This window comes from Penicillium brevicompactum, assembly GCF_028827555.1.
Source record: "Penicillium brevicompactum strain IBT 35665 chromosome Unknown utg000001l_segment0_segment0, whole genome shotgun sequence".
Lineage (NCBI taxonomy): Eukaryota > Fungi > Ascomycota > Eurotiomycetes > Eurotiales > Aspergillaceae > Penicillium > Penicillium brevicompactum.
The window spans coordinates 4,013,750-4,029,598 of record NW_026623203.1 but is presented as its reverse complement, the minus strand read 5'-3'; the positions used below and the strand labels follow the sequence as shown (position 1 = coordinate 4,029,598).

Genomic DNA, 15,849 nt, shown 5'->3' with positions numbered 1-15,849 from the left:
CTAAAAGAACATAGATCGCGAGCGATGAAATGAACTCCATGATTTTATGCAGAGAATCTTCCATGCTTCGCACCCAAGCAGTCTAGAGCATGTAAATTAGATTGACTGATAAGTCTGCACTGAGACACTGCCTTAACATGGCTCATGTTGATCAGTGCACTGTGAAACATCAAGACCTCGCATATCTCCAACCAGCCCACACAACGCCGCCCAGCACCGCCCAGCTCACCAGCCCCTTTGCAATCATGATCCTTCTAATAAAAACAAAAGTCTTCCTCTCGTTAACCCTGGGAAATGGGGAATCAGGAATATCCTTTCCGAGGAACTCACACAGCGGAGCCCACCCATGCTCCGCACGGAATTCCAAGACCTCACCACCACGAGCCGCCACAACCTCCCTGACATGCTGATCATATTTGACCGCAAAGGGCGCCGTAAAGATATCACCCTCCCCCAAGCGCTCGCGACACCACTCAACAATCCGCATATTGAGCCTATACCACAACCGATCAGTGCGCCACAGCATCCCAACCCAGTAAAAGCGCCGCGTGAAGAAGAACCTCAAACTATCCGATGCACTCTGTGCCCAGATCTCTGGATTTGGACGACTGCTCAAAACCACCTTGGCATCTGGGTACATTTCCACCAGGTCCTCGAGGAAGAAGACTGCCGGCATGTCGACCACAGAGCCATATCCGTCAACCAGAGCATGTACTTGCTTTTGGCGCTTTTCTTTGTCGGGCTCACGAGAGGCATCTATAAGCATTTGCTGGCGCTCTGCGTGTGGGATGATATGCGCCATGTGCAGACAAGGATCATAGCCTAGTATTTCTAACGCTGATTGAAGAGATGATGTTGCTGTTCGCGGAAGGCCCGCGCCAATCACCAGCAGGGGTTGGCTTTTAGCGGGCGCTTTGCGGGAGTCTGTTAGAAAGCGGGGCATTGTAGCGGTTGGTTAATGGAGTGTCAGTTTCGTGCGAGCATAAGGTGTTGATAAAGGGCGTGGATGAGAATGTCTACATGTACGAGCTGGATCTGAGAAGATGCGGGGATTCAGGCGTCCCGCTGACTGTCTCGAGGACTTGGGACTAAGCACATTCCGAATTGGGAAATGCCAAGAGTCTGGAGCTGGCGCATCTATGACGTCATCTCGAACAGCTTTCCAAGATTCCCAAATGTGCTGCGTACCTGCATTAAACTCTTTTCCACTCTCTTCTCTAAACAATTCAATTCACAATGTCCGAATCCTTTGCCCTTCTCCGCCAACGCCGCTCCGACGAGCTCACCAAGCTCGCTGACGAGCACATCCAGCATGATCTCCAACCGGAAGACCGCGACAAGCTCAAAGCGGCAGCTTCCTCGATCTCACTCTGGACCACCGTTGGATCAGCAGTTGGTGTGAGTCTTGGTCTTTTTGCGGCTATGCGTCTGCGCAGCACGCGCAGGGCATTCTTCTCGGCTATCCGGGCTCAGGAACGGCCTACAAAGGTTGTTTTCGAGGATGGACGGACTGGTACGTTCTAGCAAGAAGTGGAATCTGGGATCCTAGTCCTAATGCTTATCTATACAGAATCAATTCCCGATCTCACGCCGTTGTTGAAGCCGACTACATTGGGGGATTTCGCGACCTACTTCTTTGCTTCGGCTGGTGGACTGCTCTTGGGTGGAGAACTTGGTGAGAACTCAATGTGCTGAATTGGCTGGTGTGTGGTTTTTCTGACAGTTATAAACTAAATAGGATTTGCTGGCGGTGCGGCGAACGCTACTCGGGGCATCTCGTCTGAGCCGGAGAGCAAGCGAAGAATCGAGACCGCGTTCCGGAGATTCCGGTCGGACTTGCTGCGAAAGCAGGCTGATGCTATTGACAAGGGAGACCACAGCTCTGGTCTTGTATAAAAATAGTCTATGAAGCAAGAAATTGTTGACGGCGCGATTATATCGGAACCGAAGCACCGTGCGGCTAGAATGGTACTCCCATACTGACAAGTCGCTGATCCTCATCTTTTTGGAAACGTCGACATTTACTTCAGGGAAACATTAGAATGTGGAATACACCGCATGACCGTGGAGGCTTGACGATATGTACGATAATTGTTATTTGTGCAATATGTGTTCATTATTCATACAGACTTAGGCTTCAATGGCCTTGAGGAATGCAGGACTCTCATATCCCTGTGAAACCTTCGAAATCGGCGTGAGATGGGCCTCGGCAGACTGTTGGCTCTCTTGGATCTTGCGAACATAGAATTGAGCAACCTTGAGCCACTGAGCCTTCTCGCTGGCACTAGCTTCAGAGCCCTGCCAAACCCAGAGTCTGCTGCCGACATCGTAGAGGAAAACGTCCTTGCCATCGAAATCAGACCGGCTAATCTGCTGCCCATCCTTAATAAGATCGAATGACAGATTTCCAGATGCATCGCTGAGTCGGAACAGCTTGCGAGGACGGCTAGTCTCCTCGCCGCCCCTCTTCGCAAAGCGACCAGGACGAGGCGCCTCCAGGGTCGATCCAGCTTCTTCCTTCCCACCCAACAAATCAACAATGAGCTTCGACCTTGACTCGAGCTGTGACAGAACCTCAACATCGACATGCTTCGCAAGGGTCATATCATTAACCACCTGCGCAGCCTTGGCCTTCTCCATCGGACTGCACTTCTTTCCCTGCCACACCCAAATCTTCTCACCCTTATCCAAGACAAAGACATCATTCTCGTCAAGACTCTTCCACGTAGGCTCAACCTCATGCACAATAAGAGAATCAATCCGTGCAATACCAGGGTGCTTAAAGATCCGCAAAAGAGTAAGAACCTCCTCTCGCTCCTGTGGCTCAACATGCGTGAATCCAGAGCGTACACCGCCAGACCGAATAGCGTAGTGACGGAATAGAGCAAGGAACTCATCGGAAGGCTGCGCCTGCACCTCACGATGCTGAGTCGCCGCACCATGCAGGAACTCGTCTAGCTCCACAGTCTTGTAAGCAGCAGTGCCCGCTTCATCTTGGGTGGTTTTGCTGCCTAGCCAGAAGAAGATGTCGTGGCCGAGCTTATCACCCAGCTTGTATGAGTGTAGAACGATGAAGCTGTCGCCATCGAAGAACTGGCCGTACTTTTCTTTGGGCCAGGGGATGACTTGGAAGTTTTCGATACGCCAGATGAAGAGGCCGGCTTCTTGGCCGATCTGGTTGTTGTTCCAGGCTGGCTCGGTGGCTGCGGAGTTGTATTTGACGCGGTGGTCCAGGTCGGAGCCGATTAGCTCCACGTTGCTATCTTTGATGTCATACTCTTTGGGATGAACGAGTCCTTCGTGTGGTGCCATGTTTGTAGTGTGAGGTTGTAAGAGTGTGTAAATGGTTACAAGTGAAAGTGGTCGCAAGCTGAAGGTCAACAGGCGGGCGCGATGTGGCGGTGGGTCCGCGGGGCACGGCGTCGACCCATTGGCCAATGGGGGAGCTTGGTGAGGTTCCTATTTTTAGGTCGAACTAGCAGGGATGTTTAGCTTATGCAGATGCAGGGATATCTATACGTGTGTTGAGGTATGTTGTGACTATACTCCGTACAAGCCCTGGGTGTTGAATGGAATTAGGGCACAATTGTGAGGAAGTGCGGCAAGCAACTCTAATGAACGGCACATTCCAGGGTTGATTTCAGTCAACCACGGTCGCAGAAGATGATTCCACGTGGGAGACAAATAATTAGCGCACGATCCAATCGGCGATGAAATGGTATTCCAAATGTCGTCAAGATATAAAGATATGGGTATATGAATAACCGAGGGCACTCATTACTCGGTCTGAAAGTCACCAGCGCGGCTGATTTCTCAGGCATTGTATAAACACTAAGCATCACGATATCACATTGTCTCGTTTCCCATTACCGTCGTGCACCATCATGGCAAGTTTACCAGCCGCGCTGCTGGGGGCGGGGGTTGGCCATGTTGACGGTGATGCGGCGGCCGTCGAGTCTAGAAGAAAGAGTGTTAGTGAATGGCAAAACCAATTTTGGGAAATTGAAACACACTCGAAGTCGGTCTTGGCGGCAACAGCAGTCTCGGCCTCCTCGGGGGTAGAGTAGGTGACGAAGCCAAAGCCACGGGAGCGGCCGGTCTCACGGTCAGTCATGACAATCTAGAAGAGGATCAGTAAAAGGCAAAAGAAGAATAGACCAATGGATATGAAAAGGGAGTTCACATACGTGGTCAGTGATTTGGCCGTGCTCGATGAAGGCCTCCTCAAGCTGCTTGTCACCAGTGCTCCAGGGCAGGTTACTTTGCAATATGTTAGCTCTGTCCGCATTATCACGGGGCAGACGTAACTTACCCAATGTAGATTTTAGACATTTTGAGAGAAATTGGGATATCTGAGAAAATGATGAAGAAACTTCAATATTGCGGGGCCCTCAAGGGAAAATACAACTTGATAGCGGTGAACAAGTATGCCCCGCTGAAATTCGAGTCTTCAACCAGACGATTGGGACCTTGGGAGGATCCAGAAGATCCTCAGTGCAGAATCATTAGTCGTGTTACGGGCTGGTATTGGCCTGTTTGATACCAAGTTACACGGCATGGATATTATTTCCAGGCGTACAGCAATACGATACCTTACAACCTACCAGGCTGCATGCCAAGTGGACACATTTGCGGTATCGAATCAATTAATTGCATTTCCCTGATCTCCCTTCTGTATATCCATGGATGCCTTTTTTTATAAATTTGTGATTGAATGGCTGGTCAACAAACAAGTAAATTTCTCAAAATAGGAAAGAAAATCGTCATCAATTAATTTCTATTCTGGAAACTCACTATAGTTTTAAGCCTCCTTGCTGTTATCTATAAGTTAGCGGGGATCCCAATGGAAGGGGCATCACCGGCAAAGTCAAGGATCGGAGGGTTAGTGACACTCCACTTCGTGTTGATAGCAGTGAAAGGAACGACACGAGGAGCTTCAGGGTGAGGAGCCCCCACAACTTCGGGTGCTGGTGGAGGTAATGGTGCCCTCCAGCTGTGAGCAGTGAATCGGTAGTATCTCAGTACATCAAAAAGATACAAGCCAAGATCATTCTTCTCAATGTTTTGTACCGCTGCTGGCATGTAAAATTGAAGATTGCGCAACTTTTTCTGCATCCGTCTGGTTCCCCCGTGAGAAAATTGCTGGTTCCACAGATTGCCTGGTATAGCAAGGAAAGCAGCTAACAAAGGATCATAGATCTGCCGAATCAGATCAAGAATAATGAGACGGTCAATTTCCTGTTGTTCGTTTTGCAGATTGCCTAGATTGAGCGGCGTCCACACTCGCTGCAAATTCCTATCATTTTTAGTCATGTTGACACCGAATGTCAATTTCGCTCTTGTAGACATGATGTGCCTCAATAAAAGGGGGTTTTTCCCCAGTTCGGGGGTTCTTTTATTTTTCGCCTTGTTAAGCCTGTCTGAGGTAGTCCTGAGTGCAGAAAAACCAATTACCCCTTCGTGGAAATTCCATTTGAATATATACACCCGTGGACGCAGGTACCTAGCAAAGCGTACTGGAAAGGGATCCAAGGGTGTTTACAAAGCCAGCCTAGGAACCACTTTGAACAATGCTTTTCAGGGTTATCTCTAATGGGGTTTTGTTCGAGAATAGTCAAAGAAAGGTGGCACAATGGGCATCGGGGACACAAAGGCATCAACCACACAATACAAAATGGTGATAATTTAGAGTCCTGAGTCCAATTTTTCTTTTTTTTTTTTTTGCGTTGCGAACGCATGCTCAATTTAACTCTCGGGTCAATCTGCCTGCCCGCTTTCCTGGGAGATCTGGGCGAGTATTGACTGGGTTTTCAATAAGTCCGGATGTCCATCGTGTTGTGTCCGTTTTTGGATTGCAATTACACGACCCAGCAGCTCCTTCGCCTTATCCATATTTCCCTGAGCGCGATATGCCTCCGCAAGATCTTTCAGAGCTGTCAAGCAGCGAAGTCGATCTTCGGCGTGACCAGCCTCGTGTACTGCAACAATACGTTCCTTTAGCGCGATCATCTTAGATATCTGGCCATCTTGTCGGTATCGCTCTGATAGCTGGGCGTGAGCTCCCATTCGGCTGTGAAGTCCATCTGGAGATCTGTCTAGAACAATGACGGTTTCCTCAAGCAGCCTCATAGCTTTGGTATTTTGTCCGTCGCCATGGTAGATGCTTGCAAGGTCACACATAGCATTCGTAACCTTAGGATGATCTGGACCAAGATGAGCTGTTAGCCTGGTGAGAACACTTGAGAGAAGCTCGATGCCACGTTTGTGCTCGTCGTTGGCCTGATATATCGTTGCAAGCTCATGCTTGGATGCCAACACAACTAGGTGGTCTTCACCATATATCTTCTCTTCGATAGCAACCACACTCTCTGAGAGTTGCACACCAGCAGCAAATTCCCCGGTGCTCAAATAAGTGTTTGCAAGGTCATGCTTATATCGAAGTAAATCGGGGTGTTCTTCTCCAAGCGTGGTGGTTGCAGTAGAAATGACACTCTCTAACAGGTCCAAGGCCCGTTGGGGATTTCCCGCGGCCGAGAGTATCTTTCCAAGTTGATGTTCATATTTGAGTCGACGAGGGTCCGCTTTATCAAGTGTCTTCGAAGCTGTAGTGACCAGTTCCTCAAGCAAAATCAATGCCTGATCTGGGTCATCACTGTCCACATAGGACATCGCAAGTTTATATTTTGCTGTGTCATCCTGTGACTGATTATCCGACTGATCCTCATCTTCGTGTAGATGATCATCGTTTGCGTTCCTTGAACTAGACACAGACCCTTGGCCTGGGTCACCAAGGCTGTCGTCTTCGGCAGGTTCACCCTGATTCATCTCGTCGCTGCTCTCGTTTGCCTCAGCAGAAGATAAACTACCAATCGATGGACCACCAGTGCTATCTGAGTCAACGCGAGCTCCATCGGAGATTTGGCTCCCAGAATCAAGATCGTCTTCATATCCAGCCAGCCGCGGTAGAGCAAAAGAGGCTATTCGTCTCAGGTGATGAGCGACATGAGATGGCCCAACGTTCTTCACGAGACACATTGGACAGTCCCGTGTCTGAGGGTTGGATATATTTCGGCATCCAGTATCTGACGATGAGTGGTGTAAAACCTCATGTTCGATCCAGTCATGAAGACTGTCGTATTGTTGTTCATGGTTGCGACAATCTTCATATGTACAAATATAAGCCCGTAGATCTCGAAAAACGTGTTTTCTAAAGTAGAAGTTAGTGTTCATTTATGATTAGCCTCATATGGAAAAGATACGCACTCCCATGAGCTTTTTTCAGTCGTTTTTCGTGGGCACACGGTGAAGCAAAAAGGACATTCAAACTCTTTGACAGATGCATCCAGAGTCGGTGCTGGTGGAATGATGATTTGGTCACCATCTTGTTCTTTTGAAATGGAAAATATGGTACTCGATGAGGACATTGCGGATGCACTTTCATCCAAGTCGACCTTTTGTGGGTTCAACCATGTTGCAGTTGATGGCTTGGAAATGCTAGGAATCGTTTGTGCCGGCAACGATTCTGCTCCCAATTCGGCTGGCTGTTCCGGTGTGCCTGAGATGGCGATTCCCTTCAATTTAGGGCGCTCGTATGCTTCGTACTTTGCCCTCCGCTTCTTCCAATAAAAAAATTGCTGCCGTCGCCGTGTGTTGGCTTTCGCCAAACGCTCAATGAGATAGCGATGTTGATTGATTTCATGATGTTCAGCACCAAAAGAGTGAAATATCTCCTCTATGTGGCGGAGATCGAATGCCGCATACTCCTCGATGAGGTCTCGCCCAGTCTCAGGATCCTTTTGAGAGTATTTGACTGCTTTCGAAAATCCAAATCGTAGGGCAGGATTTCTGATTTTGAAGGCGAGACGATATAGCTTGTCGATGGTCGAGACGATGTTTCGAAAAAAGGATATAGTGGGGGGCTCTGTTTGATAGGACGAGAGATCTTCCGCGTCAGAATCTTCCTCACTCAACAGCTCTGCGTCATGAACACCAGGGGAGCTGGTGTCATCTTGCTGTGTCTGGGATGCCCCGTTGTATTCACCAAATGACTTGTGAACTGCGACGGCTGATAGTCAGATAGAGAAAGTGTATAGGACTTGAATACATACACTGCTGAATAGCCCGCTCCAAATCGACAAGCAAGAAGAGCGCATAGTCAAACACAAGTTTTGAATCCCTCAAGCGATAATCTAAGGAGCTATGTCCCGTGTGGAGAAGTCCGAGGTTTGTTGCCCAGAGCTCAAAGCGCTGTAGCTCATTCGCAACGGCCGATCTGTGCCCTAAATCGTCTTTGACCAATGCTTGAACCAAAGTGAGATCATTGGTGATGCCCCACCCTGCTTGGCGGAGGGTGTCTGGATGTTGCATTCTCAAATTGAAGAAGTGTAAGTCTCAGGAGGGGCATATTTTAGAGGGCGGGGGCCGGGCCGTCCCATTCCCCCACCCTCGCCAGAGCATCGATGTCTGGGACCATCTTACATCTGCACGCGTTCCACTTTAGAAAGAGAAGGGGATAGTCACGGCATCTGCAAGGATTTGCCTGATCATGACATATGTCTAGCAGTTCAAAATATATGGCAGGCTTATAAAATGCAGTCAAAACGAATCAAACACCTCCCCTTAACAAAAGGCATACTAGTATAGGCAACCTGACGGATGTTTGTGAGATATACATAGGGCTTCATTGGACTCCGTCAAAGCTTGAGGCAATGAAAAAAATAGCCAGTCTTGGGATACGTCACCTTCACCAAGCATCTCATTTCGCGACCGTTGGCGAAACCCTACGACACGCGTGGACGGATGCTAGAAAACAGAGTTAATTTTTTTATATACTTTTTGACTGAAGACAACACGGATTTTTCTCAACTCCCTGAGAGAGACAAGGACTCGTTTGGTGTAATTTCAGGCCTGGCGCTATTTTTGCGGATTAAGCGCCGACCCCTCCCACCACTGCACATCATCAGCTCCAGCTGTGATCCGTCTTCACTTCTTCAACAATGAGTGGGATCGAGATTGTTGGCGTCGTTCTGGGTGCTTTGCCGTTAATTACATCATTGATAGATCAGTACCGTGTCTCCAAGCGGATCTACAAGGTGTTTCGGTACAAAGAACCTTACATCGATCAACTTATCCAGTCACTGAGGACGCAGAATTTCTTCCTGGAGACTGATATCCTGGTAATTTTGAAGGAAACTTTTGGTCAAGATTTTGTACAGTCCATTCCCGACTTTACGCAGGCATCGTCGACCCTTTTCGAAGATCCGGAGGTTTCAAGCCGAATTGAAGAATATCTTGGTGATGGGTATACCCACTACAAGGCTGCGCTATCGCGATGCGAGGAGATTCTATCTGGGATAGCCGATAATATCAGTGGTTTGAAATCAGAAAAACAGGTACGAAGCATGGCCATCTCCTTGACCAAATTCCTAATTGCTCCAATAGACTCTGGGTGCTCTTGTGCAAGCCTATCCGAAGAGGAATGGTTCATATGAAATCACAAAGAAAATCAAATTTGCCCTTGACCGAGACAACTTGCAAAAGAAGATCAACAGTCTGGATGATGCGACCAAGATGCTGAGTCGAATCCGCGAAAACAGTTCGTCGCGGACTGGGATCGTTGTCCATTCCAGTGGCTCAAGCGGAAGAAAATACGTATCCTCTTTTGACACCATACGGAGACACGCCTGGCGCCTGTACTCGGCGCTTGCAGTCATTTATACAAAAGGTTGTCACCCAATGCACGGTGCGAATCTTTTTCTCGAAAGCAGGGCCGACCTATTGGACAGGAAACATCGAGCAATGAAGAAAAAGCCTGTCACATTTACCCTATCTTTTGATCCTGTTGGTCATACGGACGGCCAACCTTCTCATTTGGCTATGGAAATTAAAGCGTGGGAGAATGACACATCGCTTTCACCTTCTCAGTGGGTGCATTTAATTTGTGCCATGAGGTTATAATCTAACATGTCATTAGTACAGGACTTGAGTCAAACCGCCGTTCATCTCGCATCTCATACGACCCATCGGTCGATGCTCCTCGCCTGTCCCATGATGGAAATATGTCAAATGAGAGCTATAATAGCTCTGCAATGACGATAAATGACCCGGGCCACCAGAAGATCTCTGGGCCAAGCGTTGTCAAAGACCTTTGCCTGCACCTTTCAGAAACAACGGAGTTTAAAGGCTTTCTTCTCTGCCAGGACAATCATCTGTGGTGTCACCAAGGTGTTGAAAATATGACAACACGGCTATCAAACCCCAAGGACTCTGTTTACTCTCTCAAGGATCTCATGCAACCAACAGCCCCAATGAGGCTGCTACTCAATCCCCGAATGGCACTCTCATTTCGGATCGCATCTTCTGTCATGCAATTGAACTTGACAAAGTGGCTCCACCGGCCTCTGACCAGTGACATGATCAATATTGTATCCGGTGATGGTGGATCAGGAATTCGTCCATTCATCAGTCACGCCTTCTCCCCGGATTCAGGGGAGCCTCAGCCTTACCAAGTTCGACGAGGAGTTCTTGAGCTTGGTATCCTGCTTCTCGAGCTATGGCATTCTAGAACCTTTGTCACATACGCCGCAGAAGTGAACGTGCCGCTCACTGACTCTTTCGCAATTCGATATGAAGCTGCACGCGGATGGTTGGATTCAAGTCGAGACGAAGTCCTCCCATACTACCTGACTGTGGTAACACGTTGCGTTGAAGGTACATTCTTTAGCAATACTGCAGATCTGGACTGGAATGATACGGCATTCCGAGAATCTTTCTTCGAACATGTTGTCAAGCCCCTGTGGGAGAATTGCCCAGTCAGCCTTCGATGAACGGAGCCCTGGAGGCGGGTCGATTTACGGCGCAATTTCGAGGGTCTATTCTCTGAGATCGGCGGCGCGGCTCTATAACATTTCTATCTCAAAATGCTGTGAAATTTATATACAGGGCGATATATGTACAAAACTAAGAGTTTTGGGAACTTTCAAGATCCTCCACATCCTTAGCTCGCTCAAGACTCAGGAGCGCCATCTCCAACTTGACTTCCCTTGGTGTAGTTACCGAAACACGCCTTCTGGAACTGTGCTTTGTTCTTCATGGCAGGGACGTCGTGCAAGAACTTCTCGAGCTCGCAGAAACCATTCTTAGAACCCTTGCAGCTAGCCAGTCCATCCAATGGCAGAGGGGCGTTGTTAAGCACGAATCGGATGTAGTCCGTAGTGTTCGCAGTGGACTCAAGGTTGGGGTTGCTGTAGAGAACAGGGTCCAGAGCCTCGAAAGAAGTGTCACTTGGGCAAGTCCAGACTTCGGACATGAAACGGGCGCCGAAGGGGGTCATTTGGCTGAGAGAGAATTTACGCTCGGGCGCATGGTCAATGTCAACTGGTAGACCCTTGGGTCCGAAGTTGAAGTATTCGAGACCAAGCGCGTTGATCACGGACAGGATGATATCGTCATGAGACATGTCCATGTAGAAGGGCTGTCCGAGAGGGGAATTGATCGGTATTGTCAGTGTAGGTGTAGTTGATACTGGTATCGCTCGTGGTGATGAGCTTCTTCTCGAGGCGAGCGGCGAGTTCCAAAACGTAGCCAATACCTTGAGCGCGGCCAGTGGGGGAGCCGTAGGCATAGTCTCCGTAGTATTGCACGTCGATCTGGTAGGCGAAGTCCTTCCACTCTTGCTCGGTGAAGAGAGAACAGAAAGACGAGCCACCGAGACTGGTGTACTCGTACACGCAGAGGTTCTGCATAGCGACCACATCCATGGTGGTCAGATTGAAATCAGGAGGGAAGAAGGTAGAAAGACGGGCACGAGCATTCTTAGTGTATCGGGGAATGAAGATAGCAGCAGCGTTGTCACTAGAATTTGTTAATCGGGGCTCTGATATTATCATGAGACCACTCACCCTTCTAGATAATCGCCGTCGCAGGTCTCGTAAGACGCAAGCGTGTTGTTGAAGTCGCCTTCTTCGGGGATCACGACGAGATCATATTGATCGTAAGAGCTGTTGGCACCACTGTTTCCAAAGAAGCCACCTAAGAAAGAATTAACTGGAGATCCGGGAAGAAATGGGTGAAGGTGTAGACTGACTGAGCCACCAACGGGCACTTTCTAAGATGCGAGCTTGGGAAGTAGTTCGGAATACTGGCTTTGGGCGGTCGGTGCCATTGCTGTAAACGTTCAGGGACGAGCTCCAAGCAGCGACATTTTCGCGCCCAGCGCGGTACAAAAGTCTTCCATATTTGATCCAGAATTCAGCTCCAGAAGTTGCCTCGGTCGCGGCACCATTCTCCATAAGAGTGTCCTCGCCCAACACATACTCCCAGTTCTTCAAGAACTTCAGAGGACCAACAGAGACGGTCGTGTCCGGGTTTGCTTTGCTGTAATTGGTCAATTTGGCCGCAAAGTCGGTCATTCCCTCGCCGTCCAGCGGGTAGTTTGTTGGGAACCGCTGAGCATGGCGGTGCAGCACATGCACTTGAGAAAGCTCACAGCCTTGCGGCACACCCTTGGGGACACCGAAACTGTCGGCATCCTTATAGGGGCTGGCATTGGCCCAGCTCTTGGTCATATCAAAGCCAGATGCATAGCTGGATCCGGTTGGGCCCGAGGCTGGAGCAGAGGTGCCAGTCGCCGTTGCTGTAGCGGCAACTGTCACCAGAGTGGCTGCGATGAGGTTCTTCATGGTTGATTGGTGCGGTCTTTGGTGGAGTACTCCTAGATTGGCTCCACGGGAGACTCAACTGTCGCGTGCCTTCGGTCGGCGCTGTAATTTGCCTAGGCGCGACTGATGCTGGGCACAAGAATTCAAATGACTCAAAATCTCGCGACAGAGTGGAATGTTGACTTGTTTGTCGAAGATATTTTGCTCTAATTAACTTTCGGGGGATTGTTGTTCCACTTTGGGAGAGGCCGCGATCGGCGTTCATCTTCCCCTGGCTGCAACGGTGCCCGGTTGAACTTCCCCGTTTCGATATACTAACGGTTGCATTTGTTTATCCTGTTTGAAATATGTGTGAGAATCATTTGACCGAGCTCACAATGTCACTTTTCATCTAATCAATTCACTAAGAAGACGTACATTAGGGCGCGATCACTGCTACTGCTTGTTTCACCCCTTCTTCATTCGATTCGCACTCCAACCACAAGATCTGCTGGGCTACGCAGACTCTGGCCAAGACCTCTGTACCTAGAATCACCTCCCATCCTGCGTTTTTTGCGGCATTTACCAGTCGTGTCTCCGGTACTGGCATATAGCACATATCCACCAACAGCCCCCGGTCGGCTTTCGCCAGGATTGCCTCGCAGATCTGCCAGCTTAGAAGCTCACCTGGCTGAGAGGGTGGATAGTCTGGAATTGTGCCAACGATTATCGACGGGTCTGGTAGTTTGTGGGCGGTTGCAACATCCGGGATGTACCGCAGCTTGACATCGGGCATTGCGGCAGTAAAGTGGTTCACGATATCATCAACCTCCGATTCAAGTCGATTTGTAATGTAAATCTCAGATGGCGAGAACCACTTCCCAATTGCATAGATAGCACTTCTGGCTGCCCCGCCACCCCCCACTACCATCGCAGGTTTCCCCGCTGCGGAAGCGAGGGCGTTCGGATGTTGCTGGAGAATTGCGTCCCGGACTCCAATACAGTCTGTGTTTGTTCCAATATAGCGGCGATTCCCAGTGGCATCGAGACGCACAAATGTTGTATTAGTCGCTCCAATTGTTCGGGCCTCATCGGTCAAGTCGTCCAGGAGCCGGCCGAAAGTGATCTTATTGGGCATGGTGATTGATGATCCAATCGTGTTTGTTGCGGTGATAGTTTCCAAAAACTTGGACTTCTCTGTCGTCTGGGAAAGATGGCATTCCCAAGATGCGCCGACTGATCGAAAGAGGATTCCATGAAGGAGTGGTGATAAAGACCGGGAGATGTCGCCGCCAAACAAGTAAGCGTTGTAGGGCACGGAGCGTGATGAGGATCCCAGAAGGGAGGTACCATATTGGTACGAATGGCGAAGAATATCCATTGTGTGAGTATTTGTGGTTTGTAGAGGCTTGTGAGAGCTCAGTTGCCAAAATTGGCTATAATGTAGGAGTATATTTCGGGCAAGAGACTCCGAGCAGTAGTACCCTTGGAACTCGGAAAAGTCAACTTTGGAACCAGCCGCTTGTTTGGATCCCAGTCGCTGAATTTAAGTGCGTGCCACACTTGGACATCAAATAAAATACAGGCAAGTTTCCTGGATCTCCAAGGTTCCTGCTAGTTCCAAGGTTAGGCCTGAAATCTCGGTGACTGACCTCGGGATGAACCTGGAAGTTCCCGACCCGTAATGAACGACGAATCTTGGAACTAGCTACGGGACTACATCCATCACCGAAAGGATATACCAAGGAAATATGAATATTTTGAGAGTCAAACTTCATTCAATGGGTACAGCTAAAGCTTTTCAAAAGATCGAGGGTGACTCTGTAGGCGCTCAATAACTTGGGCCATGGCTTGCCGAGCATCTTCGCGGCTTTTCCAAAAGGGAGGCAAGGAATTTGCGGCTTTCATGAGCTTTTGAAGACCGACAATTCCTCTCTTAGAGTGCTCCCTTGGAGTCTCGTTTCCGGGCTTGTTCAAAGATGCATTGAATACCTCAAGCGAGACCGGGCCTTGATAACCCGTTGCCAATACTGCAGCTCCGACAATTTCCACCGGCATATAACTACCTCGTGATTCCTCTAAAGGATAGAGGCGATGACTTCGCGACCATGGCAGAAGAGCCGGAGTGTTTGGATCAGAGGGAGGCAAAAACTTTGCTGGATTTACCAATTCTGCGTCTCCGCACTGGAAGAAAAAGATTCGATCGCCAGGAACGGTGGTAGCCAGCGCTGTCATCGAGTCAGTGAGGATCTGAATAGATTCCTCTAGTGTAGAAAATATGCGACCATGACCGTCAGGGTTATAAGGGTCCGCAAACTCGACGGCCAACACATTGAAAGCATCGACAATCAAGCCAACATTTGGACGGTTCGCGAAGCGCACCGCCTCCCATGATGATGACCAAGTATTCCGTATCGCCCAAGACAATCCCTCATAACCAATCCTGAGCATGGGTCCACCATCTGCTCTCGCATATTCTGCCGCCATGTCACCAAGCTCTGCAAGGTCGCGTGCAACAGTCTTCAGATCGGACGTGACACCGCTATCGGTTCGAATATTGGCGCACATAAACACGAGGTCGGTATCAAAGGCACGCATAAATGGAAAACGTTTTGCAACCAGATCGAAGTTGGCACGTCGCTCGACCGGATCTTTGACTCCCTCTATCGTCCGGAGCGGCTGTGTGCAGGCGATGCGCATGCCGAGAGACTTCACCAGGTTGCCAAGCTTATGGGCGACTGCCAGGTTCTCAGGAGAGGGCTCCCATAGCTGATCGCCCGGTAATCCATGCTCCTCGAGATATGCGGCCCAGCATTCGTCGAATAGATCGATCCATTTGTAGCCATCTTTAGCCGCTGCTTCCAGCCGTGGTGCGAGCCGGTGCTCTCTCCAGTTGCCGAGGGACAAGGTTGCAATACCAAGTTCGTTCGCCCCTGAGGGAGGCCAGGATGGTGGCATATTGTCTTTGCCTTGATGTGCGCTCTGGATATCGTGCACTGTTTGAGGTCGCGTCACGACATTATAAGAAGCGTGGATGATCAAATAGCCGGGGGTTCCTGTCGTCAGATTAGTGCCCCACCCCCGCAGACCGGGTCGTTGTTTTAATGACCGGGTTTTGATAGATGACATCACTGTCCACGCCCCACCAAAGAGCATGGTGCCCAGTACTCTGCTCTTGATTTCTTGATAGGACTCGCTTTAGCATCGGAGG

General features: G+C 49.4%; 10 protein-coding genes across 10 annotated transcripts; 2 read left to right on the top strand and 8 right to left on the bottom strand.

Moving 5' to 3' along the window:
* Positions 1 to 169: 169 nt before the first annotated feature.
* Positions 170 to 943, bottom strand: N7506_001317 (sulfotransferase family protein; the record flags this gene model as incomplete). Its single annotated transcript, XM_056950613.1, has 1 exon — positions 170 to 943. One exon carries the CDS (start codon positions 941 to 943, stop codon positions 170 to 172), a length of 774 nt encoding a protein of 257 aa, XP_056816528.1.
* Positions 944 to 1,236: 293 nt separating this feature from the next.
* Positions 1,237 to 1,896, top strand: N7506_001316 (uncharacterized protein; the record flags this gene model as incomplete). The annotated part of the gene is made up of 3 exons (XM_056950612.1): positions 1,237 to 1,513; positions 1,571 to 1,675; positions 1,739 to 1,896. The coding sequence occupies 3 exons, from the start codon at positions 1,237 to 1,239 to the stop codon at positions 1,894 to 1,896; spliced, it is 540 nt and encodes a 179-aa protein (XP_056816527.1).
* A 234-nt stretch (positions 1,897 to 2,130) lies between these two features.
* Positions 2,131 to 3,312, bottom strand: N7506_001315 (gelsolin family protein; the record flags this gene model as incomplete). The annotated part of the gene is made up of 1 exon (XM_056950611.1): positions 2,131 to 3,312. One exon carries the CDS (start codon positions 3,310 to 3,312, stop codon positions 2,131 to 2,133), a length of 1,182 nt encoding a protein of 393 aa, XP_056816526.1.
* A 581-nt stretch (positions 3,313 to 3,893) lies between these two features.
* N7506_001314 (RNA recognition motif domain-containing protein) lies at positions 3,894 to 4,332 on the bottom strand (the record flags this gene model as incomplete). The annotated part of the gene is made up of 4 exons (XM_056950610.1): positions 3,894 to 3,957; positions 4,014 to 4,120; positions 4,188 to 4,260; positions 4,313 to 4,332. The coding sequence occupies 4 exons, from the start codon at positions 4,330 to 4,332 to the stop codon at positions 3,894 to 3,896; spliced, it is 264 nt and encodes an 87-aa protein (XP_056816525.1).
* Positions 4,333 to 4,821: 489 nt separating this feature from the next.
* Positions 4,822 to 5,349, bottom strand: N7506_001313 (uncharacterized protein; the record flags this gene model as incomplete). The annotated part of the gene is made up of 1 exon (XM_056950609.1): positions 4,822 to 5,349. The coding sequence occupies one exon, from the start codon at positions 5,347 to 5,349 to the stop codon at positions 4,822 to 4,824; it is 528 nt and encodes a 175-aa protein (XP_056816524.1).
* Positions 5,350 to 5,757: 408 nt separating this feature from the next.
* N7506_001312 (uncharacterized protein) lies at positions 5,758 to 8,367 on the bottom strand (the record flags this gene model as incomplete). The annotated part of the gene is made up of 3 exons (XM_056950608.1): positions 5,758 to 6,985; positions 7,264 to 8,056; positions 8,109 to 8,367. The coding sequence occupies 3 exons, from the start codon at positions 8,365 to 8,367 to the stop codon at positions 5,758 to 5,760; spliced, it is 2,280 nt and encodes a 759-aa protein (XP_056816523.1).
* A 629-nt stretch (positions 8,368 to 8,996) lies between these two features.
* N7506_001311 (uncharacterized protein) lies at positions 8,997 to 10,826 on the top strand (the record flags this gene model as incomplete). Its single annotated transcript, XM_056950607.1, has 3 exons — positions 8,997 to 9,392; positions 9,442 to 9,923; positions 9,974 to 10,826. 3 exons carry the CDS (start codon positions 8,997 to 8,999, stop codon positions 10,824 to 10,826), a joined length of 1,731 nt encoding a protein of 576 aa, XP_056816522.1.
* A 179-nt stretch (positions 10,827 to 11,005) lies between these two features.
* N7506_001310 (Histidine phosphatase superfamily clade-2) lies at positions 11,006 to 12,680 on the bottom strand (the record flags this gene model as incomplete). The annotated part of the gene is made up of 4 exons (XM_056950606.1): positions 11,006 to 11,532; positions 11,591 to 11,853; positions 11,901 to 12,030; positions 12,086 to 12,680. 4 exons carry the CDS (start codon positions 12,678 to 12,680, stop codon positions 11,006 to 11,008), a joined length of 1,515 nt encoding a protein of 504 aa, XP_056816521.1.
* Positions 12,681 to 13,077: 397 nt separating this feature from the next.
* Positions 13,078 to 14,019, bottom strand: N7506_001309 (shikimate dehydrogenase family protein; the record flags this gene model as incomplete). Its single annotated transcript, XM_056950605.1, has 1 exon — positions 13,078 to 14,019. One exon carries the CDS (start codon positions 14,017 to 14,019, stop codon positions 13,078 to 13,080), a length of 942 nt encoding a protein of 313 aa, XP_056816520.1.
* A 410-nt stretch (positions 14,020 to 14,429) lies between these two features.
* On the bottom strand, positions 14,430 to 15,794 carry N7506_001308 (sugar phosphate isomerase/epimerase family protein; the record flags this gene model as incomplete). Its single annotated transcript, XM_056950604.1, has 1 exon — positions 14,430 to 15,794. One exon carries the CDS (start codon positions 15,792 to 15,794, stop codon positions 14,430 to 14,432), a length of 1,365 nt encoding a protein of 454 aa, XP_056816519.1.
* Between the last annotated feature and the right edge of the window lie 55 nt (positions 15,795 to 15,849).